Genomic DNA, 18,931 nt, shown 5'->3' on the forward strand with positions numbered 1-18,931 from the left:
TCAAAAATCATGTTTTTTATTATGTTATCATGTTTTTATTGTGTTAGTTAACTGTATTTTTTAGTTATTTTTTACCTAATCAAAATAACCCAACTGCAGTTTGATTGAGATTAATTGGAATGCACAATGAAAAAACATGATTTTTGAAAATTGTTAAAAACGGAGAATTGCAAATGAGCTCTTCGAATAATGAAATCATAGCAATAAAAGAATATAAATAAAAATGAATAACTATGAAATGGCTACAAATTGTTTTTTGCTTTTTTAAATAGATAGCAAAATAATCAGACAACTTTAAAATAGAATTTATGAAATTTAGTGACATTGTTAATATCAATAAAAATGAAGAAAGCAAAATTCAATAAAGCAAAATAGGAGCTGGACTGTTTTATATAGATTGTAGAGTCATTGTTACATAACTGCAAATGTACAACCACATCACAAGGCAATCATGTGATCCAGTCTCTGCTTTTTACAAATCACATCATATATTTCCTTTCAATTGACCTGCAGTGCTCCATTGTGGAAGGATACAGTTTCATAATTTAGGTAGGGGGAAATGCATAGCATGGCAAGTGCTTCCAAAAGCACAACTTCATCGCCATCTAGTGGTTAAATTATATATAAATTATAATAAATACAATCTATATAAATAGGTATGCACATACTGGACACACACTACAGCTGTAGTTGCTTTTTAAAGATACCTTGTTCTAATAAGATATAGGCACAATGTAAAATGTGCTAGAATGTGCACCATCTCATCATCAATAATTAATCCTGAGAGCAACGCTTCTGAAAAACCTAATTCATTGCTGGATGGTTAACAAACAAACCACTGTTTGCTTTTTGCTCTTTCCCTAAATCTGTCAATGTTTAATATATCTGACATATGTACAGATGATAAGAATGTGATCAGTTTCTTAGAAAACACAGCAAGGCAGCTATATTTTCTGAGACTTTTTTCTTGATTATCCTTTTCCAAGAATACAAAAAAAAAAAGGCTGATAAATAAATGCATCTTCTGATGCAAATCATGTAATTTGCCTTGACACTATTTCTGTCATGACTTCACATCTGTGGCCACCTCACTGGTCAGAGTTTGGGGTTATAGGTATCACCACTAGGTGGAGCGCTTACAGTCAGGAAGAGAGTAGTATGAGGTATCAGTGGCGGATGTTTAGTCCAACCAGCCGAGCACTTTCCTCCCACAAACTTCTTGCCACTTCATCATCTTTTCCTTCTGGTGCAGGGTCTTTTTCAGCACAATCACTGCACAAACGCATATACACAAGACAGTCTCAGTTTAAAAATGTTTGATAAAGTGGAAAATTATTGCATGTACCTGAAGTAGCAGCCAGACTTCCTCTCTAAGCCCTCAGTGACAGCACAGTAGATAGAGGTCTGTGCACCCTGCCAGGGAGTTTTCATCAGCAGAATACAGGGCAGAGACAGTATAGTCTTTAGCATTGGGTACCATTGCAGAACATGGCGGTTCAGCTCTGTTCGAATCACTCCTGGATGCAGGCAGTACGAGGAGACTCCTATACCTATGGAAGCATCCATTGAGATATAAAACAATAAGAAAGCATTCATGTAATTGCCTTATTTGTATATGAACTTGTCACAAACTAGATTACACATGGCCATTGATACAGTATGTGACAAAACCAACCAAGTCGGAACACTAATACGTAGAATATTGTTTACTTTTTGATCAAAATAAACAAACAAGCTTTGTTACTTTATTAATTAGCTTGCAAATTGTTTTGGTTATACCAAAAACTGCAGTATATCTTACCTTTCATTCTTCGTGCAAGTTCTCTAGAGAAAAGCACATTGGCCAGCTTACTCTGTTTATAGCTGAGCAAAGGACTGTAAGGCCTTTTGTCAAAGAACAGGTCATCAAATTCAATCTTTCCTGTTGGAAAACAGTGACAAATATGGATATATTTTGACTCAAAGATTTCCATCCTTGTGGCATATTTACTTTAACATCTAAACTACTGTTCAAAAGTTTAGGGTCAGTAAGATTTTATTTTGTAAAAGAATAAATACTTTTATTCACATAATATTCACTAAATGTAACTTTTTATTCATCAAAGAATCCTGAAAAAAAGTATCACAGTTTCCACAAAATACTTTTATTACACACCAAATCAGTATGTTTGATTTAGAGTCTATTACAGAAATAAATAAATATATACTTTTTTTATATATCTCACAATATATTATATAATTTATTCCTGCGAGAATATATATATACAGTATATATATACATATAGTACATACAGTATTTCACAATATATTATATAATTTATTCCTGCGAGATATTTGCTATATATATATATATATATATATATATATTTATTTATTTTTACTATGTTTTATTGTATTTTTAAATTTAAAGGCAAAAAAATATTACAGACCCCCAAATTTTGAACAGTGGTGTATTTTCTGTAAATATAAGCAAAGAAATAATATAGTCTGGTCTAAAAAAAAAATCTTCATTTCTTATCTTAACATTCTTATATCTTAAAATCTTAACATTCTGAGTATTTCTGATTTTTATTCAAAATAAATTACCACCAACATGTGCAATACTGGACACATTCACTACACGGCTGGGGGAGGATCTCTTTAGCATTCCCAACAGTAGATTGGTCAGAAGAAAGTGTCCCAAGTGATTGACAGCCAGCTGTGTCTCAAAGCCATCCTCTGTGATCCACTTTGGACACATCATAACACCTGTCAGAAAAAAAGGGACTTTAAGATCTGTCTCTGTACCCCTTGCTTTTAAGAGTGAAATCAAACTATGATGACGGTCTGACTCACCTGCATTGTTTATAAGTATATCCAGTCGTTCTTCTGTTGCTATGAACTCTTTGGCAAATTCTCGGACAGAATAGAGAGAGGCCAGATTTAAGTGTCTGATGACTACATTGTCATTCCCTGTGGAGCGTTGAATATACTCCGCAGCATTCTCGGCACGAGTCAGGTCCCGGCAAGCCATCACTACCCGAGCCCCTAAATGCACACATATTCACATTTCCAAATTAAAAGTAAGAGAATTGAAAGATGGGGTCCTCGATAATATGCCATACCTCTACGAGCCATATCTTTTGCAGTTTCCATGCCAATCCCAGTGTTAGCACCAGTAATCACAACCGTCTTTCCATCTAGACGAGCACGGCTTTTGCAGACACCACCAGCTATCCATTTCCGCAGCAGCATGAAGCCTGCAAGGGAGATGGAATCCTTGACACAATGCTTAAAAGAATTCTCTCGGCTGTAGAATCTTGAAAATCTGTAGCATTTTTTTATTATTATTTAACTGGTAATATTGTTATATAGGCATATGTGTAGATATTATAAAAGTTTGGACTCACCAGTACTGCATAATAATACTAAATATGGATTTTTTTTTTTTAAATATTATTACACTTTAAATAACAGTTTTCTATCTAAATATATTTTAAAATGTAATTTATTCCTGTGATGTCAACGCTAAATTTTCAGCATCATTACTCCAGTCTTCAGTGTCACATGATCCTTCAGAAATCATTCTATGTTGATTTGGTGCTACATTTTTAGAAACGGTGATACATTTCAGGATTCTTTGATTAATAGAATGTTCGAAAGAACAGCATTTAACGTTATTTTAAATGGAATTTTTTTATAATATTGTACGTCTTTTTAATGCTTCATTGCTAAATTATAGTATCCATTTCTTACATAGATCATTGCTTTAAACACCTTACGAGCCTTTAATGTTTATTTTAACTAAAGATTGTAATAAAGGATCTAAAGATGTCAAACAATACACTTAACTTACTGACTGCGGCCAGCGCGATGACAGCGCCATAACTCACTCGATCAGATGATGTGACTTGATCCCTCATCTCTTGTGAATGTCTACAAAATCAAGATTGTCACACTGTGTACTCTCTGTGCAGAATGCTATATATAGGTCTTAAGCAACTTAAACGGCTTATTACCTGCTGTACGCTTCGCCAAATGGCTGATTACGCGCGCCTCATAAACATTAAGAACAGCAGATTTCTCCATGTTTTGAAACGAGAATCACAATAAGAAGTTTGTAGATTTATTAATATTCAGAATAAAAAGTACAGGCCTTGTTATGAAAATGGGAATAATACACATTTTGTTTTGGGTGTGTTGACAAATGCACATCTGTGCATGAACAATGGCGTAAGCACGTTACGCACGAACGCACACGCCATCGCGAGGGATGCGAAATTATTATTTTATTTTAACCGTAAGTTATCGTTACGATTTCGATTCCTATTTCTCTGTTATTTCTCTGTTAATCAGCAGTGATCTGTGATTTTTATTTTTCACCAGAACAGATATTACAGATCAGAAATAAATGTAATATTTATAATAATAATGTTTTTTTTTGTTTGTTTGTTTGTTTTTTTGCAAATGGTGTTTACTTTGTAACGGCGTTTCACAGTTTAGAGGCGACAAAAATGCACAATAAATATTTTTATATAACAATAAATTAAGTAAAATATAAAACAATCAAAAATGTATTTGATTACAACAAAACCCGAAGAGTTTATTTTAAATTACACCATATGGAGAACCAGTCATTAAATCCCACACGAGCCTTAACAACATTGTACAGGTCGAAATTTACATTAACCGCTACTTCTAATGATTTTGAGTCACTAAAAAGAATCGGATCAGAAGAGTCATTTGTTCGGTACTCGTAGTACACTGGTTGAGCTCTATGTTTTCAGCCCGAAACACACTGCACGATTTTCCAGTTGCCCCATTTGTCGGCTGTCCCAGACGATTTCTGATTGGCCACGATTGTTTCACGATGCCAATCTGTCGTCTGGGGCAGCCGAAAATCGTGCAGTGTGTTCAGGGCTTTCGATTCATTAAAAAGAACCTATTCATTAGAGTCGTTTGTTCAGGAATCGGACCTTACTGGTCGTGTCGAATGTTTTGTGCTGTATATATTCAGTAACGGCGTTGCAGTGAGTCTGAACAGTAGTGCAGTAAACACTGAATTGTGATGTACCGTCCACATTGGTCCACAACCCTTAATGGAACAGCACATCTTAAAAATCATTCTGCTACAGTATGCTTTAAAAAAACAGAACCTGTTCTGGAAAAGTACAGGTTTTTGTTTCCTAACCTACTTATGAGTAAGGGGCGTATATATCACAATTTTTGGCCAATATTTTCATATAGAAGATACTTTCAGTGTTCAATAATTGAACATCAAGAATTCTGTTCAAAAAAGACCAATCTATGATGGTTTTGACAGATTATCTGCAAAACACCAGCAAAGTGTTGAACAAAATGCCAACATTATCTGCTTTCCACTATTAAACCAGCAGTTGGTTAAACAGTGTAAAAATGTTGTCGTTTCAAGGAAGGAAGCCATTTTCTTGTTCCAGTAACCACTCCTTCTTATTTCAGAGATTACAGCCAATCAGAGCTCAGAATCCAAAACAGGAAGTGGCGTTTTGCGTGCATCAACCAATCGCTGACGCAGAAAGAGCAGAACCTCTGCCCATTTAGCGCACTTATTCGTCTCGTCTGTGACGTACCGGCAGGCTTTGTGTTCTTTCAATATATCACATTGAGCATATTTCCATATAGACTATAATCCGGTAAGTATTATTTATAAATTCGATCATATTTGATGTATTCGCGCTTTAATTCACGCATTAGATGATCGTCGTTTATTATGTGCGCAGAGGACAGTATGCGGAGTGCGCACTCGGTTGGTGCCGCGCGAGGGGGTTGCTGCATAATTTGTGACCGAGTATTTGTAATAAACGTCGAGCTGGCTATTGTTCCGACCCAATTTGGATTTTCAACCCCATGTATTGTTATTGTACACAAGCCTAAGGCTTATGCTTTCGTTTAGGTCTGTCAAAATCACCCAGTCTCATGCCCTGGATGTAACAGCACAGGAACTACTTTTCTCTTAGCCCCTTTCAGTTGGATGAAACCACATTGCGCGTACTTACACGATATATTGAGGGCTTTTCTGAAGTGATACGGTGGCGCACTGAATATCAAACCCATTTTAATCCAGCATATTTCTCCAAATGCATGTAAAAACAAAATGTGGTTACTCACTCGTTTTTTATTTATGTGATTCGCAGGATGAGGTGGTTGTGTTAACGCCAGCCTTGACATTGAAACCGGTCGGAGCTGAATGCTGTCCGATCCCGGTGAATATTGTGAGGGTCTTCATTTCAAACATGTCACTCACCTGTCCAAAATAAAACTAAACCCTAAAATTTCCTGATTTATTTGACTAAATGCCATGGGCATTGATAACGTTATTATATGTTTTTCATCTTAGCCTAAATGTAAAGGCACGTTTACTGTTGCACATGTTCACTGTTCAAATGTTTAGCTCAACAAACGTTTTATATTTCAGAAACATGGATGCGGATTTGTTTATGGAGTGTGAGGAGGAGGAGCTGGAACCATGGCAACAGCAAAATTCAATGGATGATTCAGGGGGAAATGCTGAAAGCAGTGCTCCCACCGGTGTGTAATTTCATAGGTTTTCTGTAACATTTATAGTTAAATGTATGTTTATTTACACATATGTAAATACTTAATTTACTAAATGTATTTAATTTTATTGCTTCTAATGTCCTTATTTGTAAGTCACTTTTGAGCGTCTGCTAAATGTACTAAATGTAAGAAATTCTGTTTCTTTTAATAATTTGTTAAATATCATTATGCTAAATAAAACCTGTCCTTCATCACTGTTTAGTGTCTTCAACTCCTGCCGCGAAGGTTGATATTCCAGCTGAGCCTAAAACCATGGTGATCCCAAACCTACAGCCTCTAGTAAATACAGCAAACACGGTTCCGCTGATCACAAATACATGTGAGCATATGTTCCTTAAAGCATTGTTGAGTGATTATCAGGAATTAAGGAATGTTCTTTCATTAAATATTGATTATTATAAATATACATTATTGATTATCATAAATATACATAAATAAATATATAAATATACATTAAACTCATTCTTATGTTGTTCCAAACCCATTTAACATTCTCTATTTTGTTGAACACAAACAAATTATGAATAATATCTTGGCTGCTGTTTTTCATTTCATGAAAGTGAATTAGGACTGGGGCTGTCCAATTTTAAAATGGCAAAAACAAATAAAAATTAATTTGTGCTCTATATATTTACAGTGTACGCTTAGTACGCTTTGTGTAAGGTAGAGACTGAAATTCTTGCAATTTACACATAATCCATGTCAAATACTGGAAGCACAAAGTAATATAAACTACACAAATGGTACATCAGTGCCAACGCCACCATCTTGATGACAGTGTTTTACATTTTCTTCTGCACTTCTCCTTTAATCAGTCAATTATTCTTTTAGTGACTCAACGCGTAGTTCCTGCTGCTGTCCCGGCGGATATTCCTAAAGCAGTGCAAGGGCAGCAGGTCATCTTGGCGCCGGGAGGAGGAGGGCTCGGCACTGTGGCTCTGTCACAGGTTCTCCTGCCTGGCACAACTATTGCCAATGCTGCCAACAGCCAGCCGATTTACTTTACCACACAGGTGCTGCCATCCCACCTCATAGATCCCAGTTTATTTCTGATTATTTCAACTTTTCTTTTATTAATCAACATGTTTCCTATTGTGTATGATTCAGGGTCTTCCTGTCCAGAATATCCATCCTGTCCAGCCTGGCCAGGCCCCAATGAGTTTGGTGCTGAATGTCCAACAGGGCCAGACTGTTCGACCTATTACACTAGTCCAAGGTTTGGCAATGTGCTCCTAAAACTTGTCGAGGTTTTTGTTGTTGTGGCTTATTGATTAACTGTAATTTCTTTATATGTATTCTCAGCACCTGGCACACAAATTTTCAAACCAGCTGTTGGAACAACCCAAATTATTACCCAGCCAGCTCAAATAAGGACTGGAGCTCCCGTTGCAAACAGGGCACAAACACCCAGCACTTTTAGCACCATGCAGATACCTGCTACTCTCACCATTCGCACCACAACAGCAGTCGCCCCTCCTGCAGCCAATTCTCTGCCCACCATGTCGTCTACAACAATTACCCAGCCCTCCGCAGCACGAACCACGACTAAAATCTGTAAGATGCTCCTGTTGAGTACGGTTTTCTTTAATTATTTCAGGAATCTTTTTTAGACAGTGGTTTGTAATTTTAAGAAACCTTGAAGGTACTAATAATGATTTAAAAATTAATTATCTTAAAATTACACATTTAATGTTCACAAGATAAAATCATGTAAACAGGTATTTCCTGTTATAACTGTTACTATATCATGCATTTATCACTGTATTGACCAATCAGCATCAAGAACTGCAATTATCAGTTATAAAATTGTATTTATTTCTCTTTACAGTGACAATAAAGCCAGGAAATGGACCCTTGGACATGCAAAATATAATGAGCCTTGTGAAATCAGTTAACCTTCCTGGTGGGGCTCAAGCACAGACATTTGTTGTCATGAGCAATCAAAAGACCAACAACGGACCTATTGTTTCCTCTGCTGTGCCTGTCATGACACAAAATGTTGTCCAAAGTAAGTTTGTTGTTCTGCATCTGTGATCACTACTATGGTAGTTTCATATTAGAGTAGAGCCACTCTGATAAATTCCAAATTCTTTTTTTCTCTTTTCTTTGAAGCAATCCCTATTACACATACAACAGCATCAACAACTACTCATTTCTGTCCTCGTTGTGGAGCTCAGTTCAAAATGATTGAGGCTCTACGGAGTCATATGTGTGTAAGTATGCACTTTCTGAAGATATTATATATAAAAGTGTGTTTTGGTAATTTGAAAGTGTTCAATTAATCTCATTCCCCCTTTAGTTCTGCTGCCCAGATCTGGCCCAGACTGACACGAGCAGTACTGCAACTTGCTGTGAGCGCTCCAGCCACACCACCTAAAAGCCTCTCTGTTGTGCCCAGTATCAAGCTGGATAGCCCACCTACAAAGGCCGGAGAAACCCAGAACAGACTTGTCATGCTGGTGGATGATTTCTACTATGGCACATTTGAAGGGAATCGAGTCTATGTACCAATGGACAACTCAAAAGAGCCGTTATCATTCAAATGCCTCACCTGTAACAAGAGACTGAAGAATAATATTAGGTACGTTGATGGACAGTCAAGTTAGGATGGGAATTATGGGTGTATATGTCTAATTGCAGTAGATATGATTCATTCTAGAATGCTCCAATTATTAAGTGTTTGTTCTCCTTGCAGACTTATGAATCATATGAAGTACCATGTTGAGTTGGAGCAGCAAAATGGGGAGATGGACACACACACATCCTGCCAGCACTGTTTCCGCCGCTTTCCCACACCATTTCGTCTTCAGTGTCACCTGGAGAGCGTCCACACTGCTATTGAGTCATCTAGTAAGAACTATTTCCAGTTTATTCTTTCATCTTGGGGGTCTGTAAGGGTTTTTATGTATGTTTTTGAAAGAAACATGTTATGCTCACCAAGGCTGCATTTAAAAACAGGAATATCGTGAAATATTATTACAAAATAAAAGTGCTGACTGACAGCTCTGATCAGTTTAATGCATCCTTGCTAAATAAAATTATGAATTTTCTTTCAGAAAATTCTTACTGACCCCACACTTTTGTATGGTAGTGTACAGATGTTCAGATACAACTGTGTTCGCTTGTTACCCAGAATTATACAAAGATGTTTACTATATATTATGTTTGATCCATATTTTATTCCAGTTAAACATGTATATGAGCTGCGACATATTTTAATCAAGTCTATCCCTATTTAATCAAATTTTATCCTTATGCAACTGTTCTCAAATCATTGGATTTCAAATTAGTATTTCCTACAACACAGCTGCCAACCAGTATTTCTGTGAAGCAGGTTTCTGTTGTTGTTTTCCTCGCTTTTTTTAAAAAAAATTTTGTATTCTTATGCACAAGCAACATTAGCAGCTTTCCTCACAGAGAATCAGGTTATACAGGCACAGATAAAGTTAAACATTTAGCTTTCTAGAGGTTGTTCATCAATCCGCTCTTTGTACCAAAAAGTAAATTGTGCAGTGTTTTGTTAGCAAGTTGACCAGTTGGAGTCAGATAAAAAAACAGTGAGCTTGCAGGACTGGTTATGCTGGTACGAACATATGCAGATAGCTTCTTCAACCAACACACACTCTTGCTATGTGCACTAGTTTATTTGACTAAATTCAAACATGAAGGGGCAGTGTCCAAACACAAAAATGGTTTTGTAGCAGCCAACTTTCATATCCTTTCTTCATAAGGCTTTTAGTGGCACATAATGTTCCTAACACATATTGTATTCGGATGTTGCATGTTGTCATAACTAATTTCTGGTTTACTATAGTGACAGTAAATGTTTAATTTCTGTTGACTGACAGATGCTTCATGTTTGCTTTCACCTGGTTTGGTACAGTGACCATAAACTGCAGTAAGTTTAAATTGAATTAGTGGTTGTTATGCTTTTCTGTTCAGCCAAGTGTAAAATATGTGAGTGGTCCTTTGAGAGTGAACCAGTGTTCCTGCAGCACATGAAGAACACCCACAAACCTGGAGAGATGCCTTATGTGTGCCAGGTAAGTTGAGAAAAAAAATCATCTTGATGAACCTTGTTACCAGTATCCATTCATAGCTGCTTTTCCACCGACGTGCCAAACCACTCTCATTCCATGCCGATCCAGCTCAGCCAGTACCGATATGGTATCGCTATCCACTGTGGTGCTCGTAATACAGATGTGCCAGTTGATGCCTTGGTCATTATTTACATTTCATACTGTATGTAAACACTAGCGATACCGAGTTATGGAAAAGGATCGGATATTTTTGTTTACCTCACTCAAATAGTCAAACAAGTGACAAATCCTGCATGGCCACATTACTACACGCATTCCTCCAGCACAGAATTCCAGGTCGAGAATGGTTTTGCTGTGCCGAACCAAGCTCGAGTGAAAATATAACTGATTCTGTTCCTTACCGTTTGGCCAGACGGTGGAAATGCGGCTTATAATACCAGGAGTGTCTGTAATGTCTTGACACTTTCAGGTGTGTGAATACCGCTCCTCCTTCTACTCGGATGTGTTTAACCACTTTCGTACTTGGCATGAGGATACCCGCCACCTCCTGTGCCAGTACTGCCTTAAGGTTTTCAAGCATTCCACCAGTTACCAGCAGCACTATAATCGTCACCAGGTGAGCATAAATTATACTGTAAGATCATGAAAGAGAAATAAAAATGGCATGTAAACAAATATTCAACACATTCTCATTTTGCAGACTATTTGCTGTATTTGAAAATGTCTCTTTTGTCTTCCTGGAAATGATAGTCTTTTGAGGGGGTCCAAATGGATGCTTTAATATCTCAAAAAAAAAAAAAAAAAAGATCCTATGTTGTTACTGATTGACCCAACAGACATTAACAGATATTTTGAGCCATTATATGACTTTCTTACAGAAGTCCACAGTTTACCACTGTAACAAATGCCGTCTTCAGTTCCTGTTCACAAAAGACAAAGTTGAGCATAAAATCAATCACCACAGGACTTTCCGAAAACCTTGTGAATTGGAGGGACTCCAGCCTGGGACAAAAGTAAAATATTTGTCTGTTTGTTTGAAAACAAGTTCAATGGGTGCAACAATGTATTTTATGACTGTTTTATGTAATCTCCTTATTTCCAGGTGACCATCAGGGCATATGTTGGGCTTAAGAAGTCACCAGGTCAGGCATCTTCAAAATCATCCACTAACATTCAGAAAAATAGTAATAGCAGTACACAAACTTGTAGTGGTGACCAGCAATCCCCAAGACATGGACCTGGGAAGAAACAGGTCAGCAAGATGTTTGACTTCTTGTCCAGGTTCCAAGAGCAGAGGTAAGCTCACGCTGAGTTTTAACAGATATGTTGATCTATTTCAACTGGAAATCAGAAATTTGAAGTATGTACTTTTGGTCTTCCTCTCCAGGGCACTGCTGGGCAGACATAAGTGTGTGGAGTGCACTTTTGACATCCCAGACTTTGCAAATCACTACCCTACTTATGTTCACTGCTCACTCTGCTTCTATAGCACTTGCTGTTCTCGTGCTTATGCAAACCACATGATCAAGTAAGTGAAACTGGAGGTTTAAGTTTAGTTTAGTAAGTTTTAGTTTTGTTTGGCAGGTAATCAATGTGACAATATACTGATTGCAATTATTTTATTAATTTCAGCAATCACGTTCCTGGAAGAGTCCCAAAAACTTCTAAAAAGGGGCCACCAAGGTAATATATTATTATCGATTATGAGTTCTGTTTTGTATACAGTCTGAAACTGTTGCTTATGGCTGTTTTGTTGATCTTTTGTAGTGGTGTGAAGCTGAGCTGTGCAGGTTGTGAATACTCCACTGCTCTAGGGAACTTGATGGCAAAACATCTCATTAAGTTCCCTTCTCACTCCTATTGTATCTTCACTCGTAAAGGTGGGTGTTCTCCGACTTAGTAGAACAATAAAACATCTATGTGTTTTACTGAGTCTTTAAAAACTTACTGCATGGTCCCCTATCTGCATGCTTGATTTTCTCTCTCTGCTTTTTACTCCTGTAGTTACAGGGCATCCAACTCTATTGTAGGTGTCATTAAATGCATGATTATACTAATAATACACTGTAGACACATTAATTAATTAATAGTATCATGAATTACACTGCTACTATGATTTTATCAATTCAGATCTTTATAGGATCAAACTCTGCTGACAGTAGATTTCTAACATCCGAGCATCTTAACATTGTGCAACGTGTGCAAACTGTTAATCTTAAGGCTTGATTCACACACTGTATTTTCACAGCTTGAATGTTATTTGTGTAGATGGACACCTACAATAAAGAGGGATCGTTTTAATAAACTTTTTTTTTCCATGCATTCTTAGCTACACTCAAACATTACAGATATGCCTACAACATTTGCAAAGTGGCCAGTCTTGAGTAATAGCCCACAGAATGTGATAAACAACAATCACAGGAGTAGGGTATGAGCTCAAGCTGTTCATTGTCAAAATGGACAAACGTGGGCCTTTTGAACTTGGTGTGACTCTACAGGACTTACAGGCATGCCTTTGCGAGAGCACTCTGGATGAGTAAATGAGTATTTACACAAAATCTACTGCACACCACCTGAACTGGAGAATATCAGAAGGAATACAAAAAACCCCTAAATGGATTAATTTAGAAACATGACAAATGAATAACGACAAGGACTATCCATCGGGGAATTATCTGCTGCTTCTGAGCTGCTTATTGTTTTCTTTTTTTCAAAAGCTAACTGACCTATCAGAACCACATGTACATTGAGCATGGTGTTATAAAATGGATTATTGGTGATGGTAAAGACTCCAAGGAGAAGACTAACTCTGTGTTCCTATAATCCCTCCCCTCCCCTACAGAGTGTTTGGAGACAGATATTGAGTTCTGCCAGGTTGAGGAGGAGGTGGAGGGTCCACAAGGGGATGAAGCTAGTGATGTTGGGACACAGCCTGACTGGTTGTCCATGAAGCAGTGGAGTGTGCCCAAAGAGGAAGGAACTGTGCCAGAATTCATGGACATTTGTGGCCCACAGCATATAATGACCAGGAATAGCGATGTCCTCGACTACTTCCAGCTTATTTTTCCCGACATCCTTTTTGAGCAGATCGTTTTTGAGACCAATGCCTATGCCTCTTATTGCTGCTCTCTGGGGCAGGGAGACCCTTCCTGGAAACCTGTGTCTGTAGAGGAAGTCAAAGGCTTTTTTGGTCTCTCTATCCTCATGGGAATTCAAGGCCTGGGGGAGCCAGAGTTATACTGGTCCTGGGACCATCACCATGGCCGCTATGGCTCCAGAACATGGGAGCTCTTTTACAGGACCATGTCAGTCAAACGCTTCAAGCAGATCGGCACTCACATCCGAATGAGCAGCATGCTTGTGGAGAACGATAACCAAGGTGCTGACAAGTTGTCCTTTTTTCAGTCTATGCTGAGCATCCTGCAGACAAGCATGCGAGAGGCCTACAGGCCAAACAAGTGTCTGACAGTCGATCAAGCTTTTCTACCAAGCCATGACAAGGGAATCGCTCAGGAGAAGAGTAAAAATAACCAGCCGAGGATATGGCTACTGTGTGACTCAAAGTCAGGCTACTGCCATAAACTGCTGGTCTTAACGAGTCAGGAGAAAAACAAAGACCTGGGAAAATCAGTTGTATCGCAGTTTATAGAGGGCCTTGAGGGTAAACATCACCACATCTTCTTGTCCAGCTCACTTGCGTCTGTGCCACTCATGAAGGAGCTGTATGACGCTGGAATATACTGCTCCAGCTCTGTCGTCCCTCAAAGTCCAATTTTGCCCAGGGAGTTTTGGGATGAACCTCTGCTGAACAATCAAGGAGATTTCCAACAGTATGAATTCGCACCACTTCTCGCCACTAGATGGAAAGATAACAAGCAGCTGGTATGTCTCTCCACAAATGCTGATGCAGGCCATCCGGACGTGGTGTGGAGGAGGTCTCCCACTAAGTTAGGAGAGCTTTGTGCTGTTGAAAGACCCCAGGCCTTCAAGCTGCTCCAGGACAACATGCGCGGTGTCGACATCTGTAATCAGCTCCTGACGTGCAACCAACTCGGCGGGCTGGTTCTCGACACCAATTGGCGGCGTCTCTTTTGGTTCCTTGTCAACTTGAGCATCATCAACTCTTTCATTGTCCTACGGGAGACCCGCAAAGACAACCCACCCGGGTGGCTTCAAGGGGGACATTTCTCTCAGGCCATCTACCGTAAACGTCTGGGGTACCAGCTGGCCAAGTGTGCTGCAAGATATGCTCGCCAGAACCAAGTCCACGATAGCATGCTTGAGCAGCAGATTATAAAAAAAGAAAATCCGGACATGCAAGAAGGGGTCAGACATCGATTAGCCAAAATTACTCGTAGGACAAGGAGATGTAAAGTTTGTAACCTGAAAAACATGCGTCATGAGAGTGTATATGGCTGCACAGCGTGCCATGTGAATCTGTGCAAACGTTCTTGCTGCTTCTGGGACTTCCATGGTTTCTCACCTAATTTCCAAGGTTATAAAGCTCAAATACTGACACTTAATATTAATCAGTGTATTTCCAAATGTTTATTCTCTGTTCAAATGTTGCACAAAATTAAGGAATTTACAATTTTCAAACAGCTTTTTAATTGCCATGGATTAATTTGAAAAGATAATGCATTGTATTATATATTTTTAACATGGAAAAATAACAAACACATTGTTTATATTCATTGTCGTAGATTATTATAACTGATGTTAGAATTTATTATCATTTTTTTCCTCTACAGGTAACCCAAAAGTGGGATTCGTTGACACCAAGAGGTACGTATTTTAGAAACCAACGGTTTGATTCAAAATTGCAACCTTGGGTAGATAAATTTTAAAATAGTACAAATAATTTAGTTACACCTAATTTAACATTTAATTTTAGAGTTAGTTATTGCGTGCACCTTTTTGATTAAATTTAAATGTAAAAATTATGAAAGAAATGCATATGCAGTTTATGCAGCTAAAAGTAATGTGCGAAAATAGCTTATTTTTTTCAGTTAGCAAATCTTAAGTTGCCAAATTTTTCATGTTATACAGATTCTGGAAAGTGACCCACTATTTCCCTTCCAGGGAAGGCACAGAGCCTGGACTTAAATACAGAACTGAAATGTTGGAAAGAGGCCTGCACAGATCTTCAGTCGACATCAAAAACTCAAGTGGCGCCAATGCTGTTCTGGATGAAGACGTGGACCAGGAAATGGCCCCTCTGGAAGATGAAGATACTGACTCGGACTCTGAGAAGACTGAAAGCGATGAAGACTTGCCACGTGAAACAGGGGCTAGACAGAAGGTAGAGGTAACAGTAACCAATACACTTACACAACCTGTGAAAAACAGAGAGGAGACTCTGTCTATTCATCAGCGTCGAATACTACTCCTTGCACTGTGCTCTGGGGTTCAGAAAGCGGCTAAAGAAATGGACACCAAACCTCACATCATCAAGACTTGGCTTCAAGACAAAGAGAATCAATTAAATGAATGCAGCAGCACGAGCTGTGGAGAGGCCGTTGATCGTCTGGTGGAGTGGGTTTTGACTCAACGGGAACAGCAGCGTCCTATCAGTGAGGCAAAACTATTTGAAAAAGCTTCAGAGCTCCAAAGCCAAACCAATGAGATAAATTCTTTCCGTATTTCATACGAGTGGGCCGTGAGCTTCATGATCCTGCACAAATTGGGCTTGGATACCCCTTTCACAGTACATCGGGAACTCCCTAAGGCCATGGAGGAAAACTGCCGTCGCTATACAGAGTTGGTGCACAGTAAAATAAAGACAAACAACATTCCACAGTGTGTCTTTGGTGCTATGGACCAGCTTTCTGTTTTTGTGGACTTCAAAATGTTGAATGAGAATACCAGAATAAACCGAGAGACTGCTTTTCAGTTTACTGGGTTTGGGAAGCCCTTCATAAAGATTTACCTTTCAATGCTCGCAAATGGTACAATGCTACCTGCGGTGCTCTTCACTAGTCAAAATACAAACACGCTGAGCAGAAGCCCACCAGACTCAATCCTACTTATGGCCAAGGAGGAAGGTTTCAGTGCAGCGGAAGAGCTAGAAATTTGGGCCACCAAAGTGTGGAAGCAGCATCTCGACTCACAGAATGAAAATGATGCCCTGCTGGTGATGGATAGCCATCACAGCCAAACATCTGAGAGCATCATATCCACAGTCAGTAGCACCAAAACCTTTCTTGTCATAGTTCCAGCTGGCTGTACGGGCAGACATCAACCTCTAGAGATGTGTGCACGCCCTGTGCTGCAAAGGTTACTTCTAGCTCGTTGGGCACAACGACCTATTAATGGTGCATCTGGGGTTCAGCGTGAAGATCTGGTGGAGCTTCTCGTATCCTGGTTGGAAGAGGCCATGACTTGCTTCTCTGGTAGGCCTGAATTTATTCAACAGTCATTCTGCTTGTCTCGCCTGCTTCCTGATCAGGAAGCACATACGAATTTACCTGGTTCACCTTTGGAGCTGTTAAATAAGTTGTCGGTGGCCACACTTGAACCTGAAGTTGTAGATCTTGACTCGGAAGAAGAAGAGCCAATGGACACACACACTGTAGACAAAGTGAGCCAAGTAACTGAGAAAATTGATTTGACACAGGAGCCAGAGGATGAAGTAGTCAGTCAAACAAAGGATGAAGATGCAATGCCAGTTGAAATAAAAAACACAGAACAACAAAAGGAAAGAACTGATGAATGTTTGGAAATTGCAAGTGAATCCACAGATGTCTCACATTCATCCCCTGAATCAGAGACTCCTTCACACAACTCTGAACAAGATCAATTCGCAGAATCTGGTCAGGATGTTAACGCTTACCAAACGGACTCAGCAAACAGGTGATGATTGATCTACAGAGACATTGTGAAGTTGAACAGAAGGATTTGAAGTCCGACAAACCTATTTAGGCTGAATGTGAAATTTAATTTACATGCTATTGTGTGGTGGAGTGAAAATGTAAAAATATTTTTTGTATTCTAAATACTGTATAGATTTACAGGATCGACATTGCATGATTGATTTTTGCACAGTTTTCTACTGTTCATTCTTTTTGTTTATTCACTAGCATAAAACGATCCAATAGCTCCCACAGTGTTAGGATTTTTTTTGTTTTTTGTTTATGGACAGATATTATTTGCATTTCAATTCGACATCCTCTGAAAGTAAATCAGCGTTTTTGCGCCTGCTCATGTTTCACTCATTCTAAAGCTGTAATGCCTCTACGCGACTGTCCTACTCTCACAGTTTGTGTGACGTCAATCTCGTCATCAGCTGTGCGTGTCGTCTGCGCATGTGCCTAACTGGAGGTTGAATATCACAAAGCTTGTGTCAACCGTTTGCGAGATGAAGCAGAAGGCTGAAAAATAATCTAACACTTACAAAAGAAGAACCACTCAAAGGCTAGTTGGATAAGTGCTATTTAAAATAGTTTAATTTAGTAACCATTTACCATAGCTCTTGAAGTTAGATAGGCCATTACAGAACAAAACAACTTTTATTCCATAGCTTTACAGAGTCTGTCATTACATTATATGGCTGTTCTAAAGTTCAGCATGTTGGCTGGCAGCAGACTCAGACTGTCTTAAAGTTCTTCCGTTTTGGTTATTTATCTACAGACCGAATAAACAGTGAGACACGCTGAAGAGTCTTAGCATTGTTATTGCAGCAGCAGTGAATGGAGTGGGATCAGTATGTATATTCAGTATTGATTTCAGCATCTGAATTTACCGTAGCAACCACAGGATGGTGTAAGTACACTCCGTGTGTCATTCATTGACATTCAATTCAAAGATGTTCTATAGCACATTATTGGTGCCCTTTCATGTTTGTAAAGGCTTACTTTGATTTCATCTCCATTCGCTGCAACAATTTTGTATGTAATTTACATGTACTAAATAGTGGGGCTTTATGTAAACAGTCTAATTATGAAGGTAAGTGGGAGTTCATATAACTGGGGGTCTTTTGGATGTTGTTTTGATGAAACTGTAAAGAGGACTAAAAAAATTATTTGAGGTAAAAGTGTTATGTGTGTGACTTGGCATTTTGACTATTCCTCATGAATAAAATGTAAATAAACTCAGTTTGTGCATAAAGCCCTCTCTTTTTCCCATGCTTCCCTGCTTGTTTTTTTTTTTTTTTTTTTTTTTTTAAATGTGGACAGGAGGTTTCCTAGACTTCCTGCCAGAGATCAGCATCTACACTCAGATTCCTAAAAACTTGTACCATCGAGTTTGCACTCTATTTTGAAGAGCATGCGCATTACCTGAACGTTATGTAATAGTGATTCATACAGGACAGTCAG

General features: G+C 38.5%; 2 protein-coding genes across 6 annotated transcripts; one reads left to right on the forward strand and one right to left on the reverse strand.

Moving 5' to 3' along the window:
* Positions 1-257: 257 nt before the first annotated feature.
* Positions 258-6,258, reverse strand: si:dkey-23o4.6 (retinol dehydrogenase 13). 5 transcript variants are annotated; one of them, XM_058746383.1, is made up of 9 exons: positions 6,127-6,211; positions 3,999-4,062; positions 3,836-3,915; positions 3,105-3,239; positions 2,836-3,027; positions 2,587-2,748; positions 1,802-1,921; positions 1,346-1,550; positions 258-1,272 (listed from the first exon to the last, which is right to left on the reverse strand). In XM_058746383.1, the coding sequence occupies exons 3-9, from the start codon at positions 3,900-3,902 to the stop codon at positions 1,167-1,169; spliced, it is 987 nt and encodes a 328-aa protein (XP_058602366.1). In that variant the 5' UTR covers positions 3,903-3,915; positions 3,999-4,062; positions 6,127-6,211; the 3' UTR covers positions 258-1,166. The 5 variants fall into 5 exon arrangements, with proteins under 5 accessions (XP_058602366.1, XP_058602367.1, XP_058602369.1 ...); XM_058746384.1 differs by lacking the exon at positions 3,999-4,062 and having other exon boundaries at positions 6,127-6,258; XM_058746386.1 differs by lacking the exon at positions 6,127-6,211 and having other exon boundaries at positions 3,873-3,915; positions 3,999-4,467.
* On the forward strand, positions 5,590-18,722 carry pogzb (pogo transposable element derived with ZNF domain b). Its single transcript, XM_058746382.1, is given in 22 exon segments — positions 5,590-5,651; positions 6,153-6,230; positions 6,434-6,546; positions 6,779-6,895; positions 7,408-7,589; positions 7,684-7,792; positions 7,879-8,130; positions 8,405-8,584; positions 8,689-8,789; positions 8,876-8,923; positions 8,925-9,157; positions 9,272-9,426; positions 10,519-10,619; positions 11,086-11,232; positions 11,495-11,629; positions 11,719-11,912; positions 12,004-12,144; positions 12,249-12,299; positions 12,384-12,496; positions 13,459-15,111; positions 15,368-15,401; positions 15,699-18,722. Coding segments are annotated over 20 exon segments (5,829 nt in total). The 5' UTR covers positions 5,590-5,651; positions 6,153-6,230; positions 6,434-6,437; the 3' UTR covers positions 17,473-18,722.
* Positions 18,723-18,931: the final 209 nt, after the last annotated feature.

Source organism: Onychostoma macrolepis, chromosome 16, assembly GCF_012432095.1.
Source record: "Onychostoma macrolepis isolate SWU-2019 chromosome 16, ASM1243209v1, whole genome shotgun sequence".
Lineage (NCBI taxonomy): Eukaryota > Metazoa > Chordata > Actinopteri > Cypriniformes > Cyprinidae > Onychostoma > Onychostoma macrolepis.

Bases quoted from the DNA above. Each gene is read 5' to 3' on its own strand.
- si:dkey-23o4.6 (XM_058746384.1), bottom strand. From the start codon at position 3,902: ATGAGGGATCAAGTCACATCATCTGATCGAGTGAGTTATGGCGCTGTC. The intron at 2,749-2,835 runs GTGAGTCAGACC...TTTTTCTGACAG, and splicing joins TATACTTATAAACAATGCAG to GTGTTATGATGTGTCCAAAG. The intron at 1,922-2,586 runs GTAATTTATTTT...GTTTTCCAACAG, and splicing joins CAGTATTGCACATGTTGGTG to GAAAGATTGAATTTGATGAC.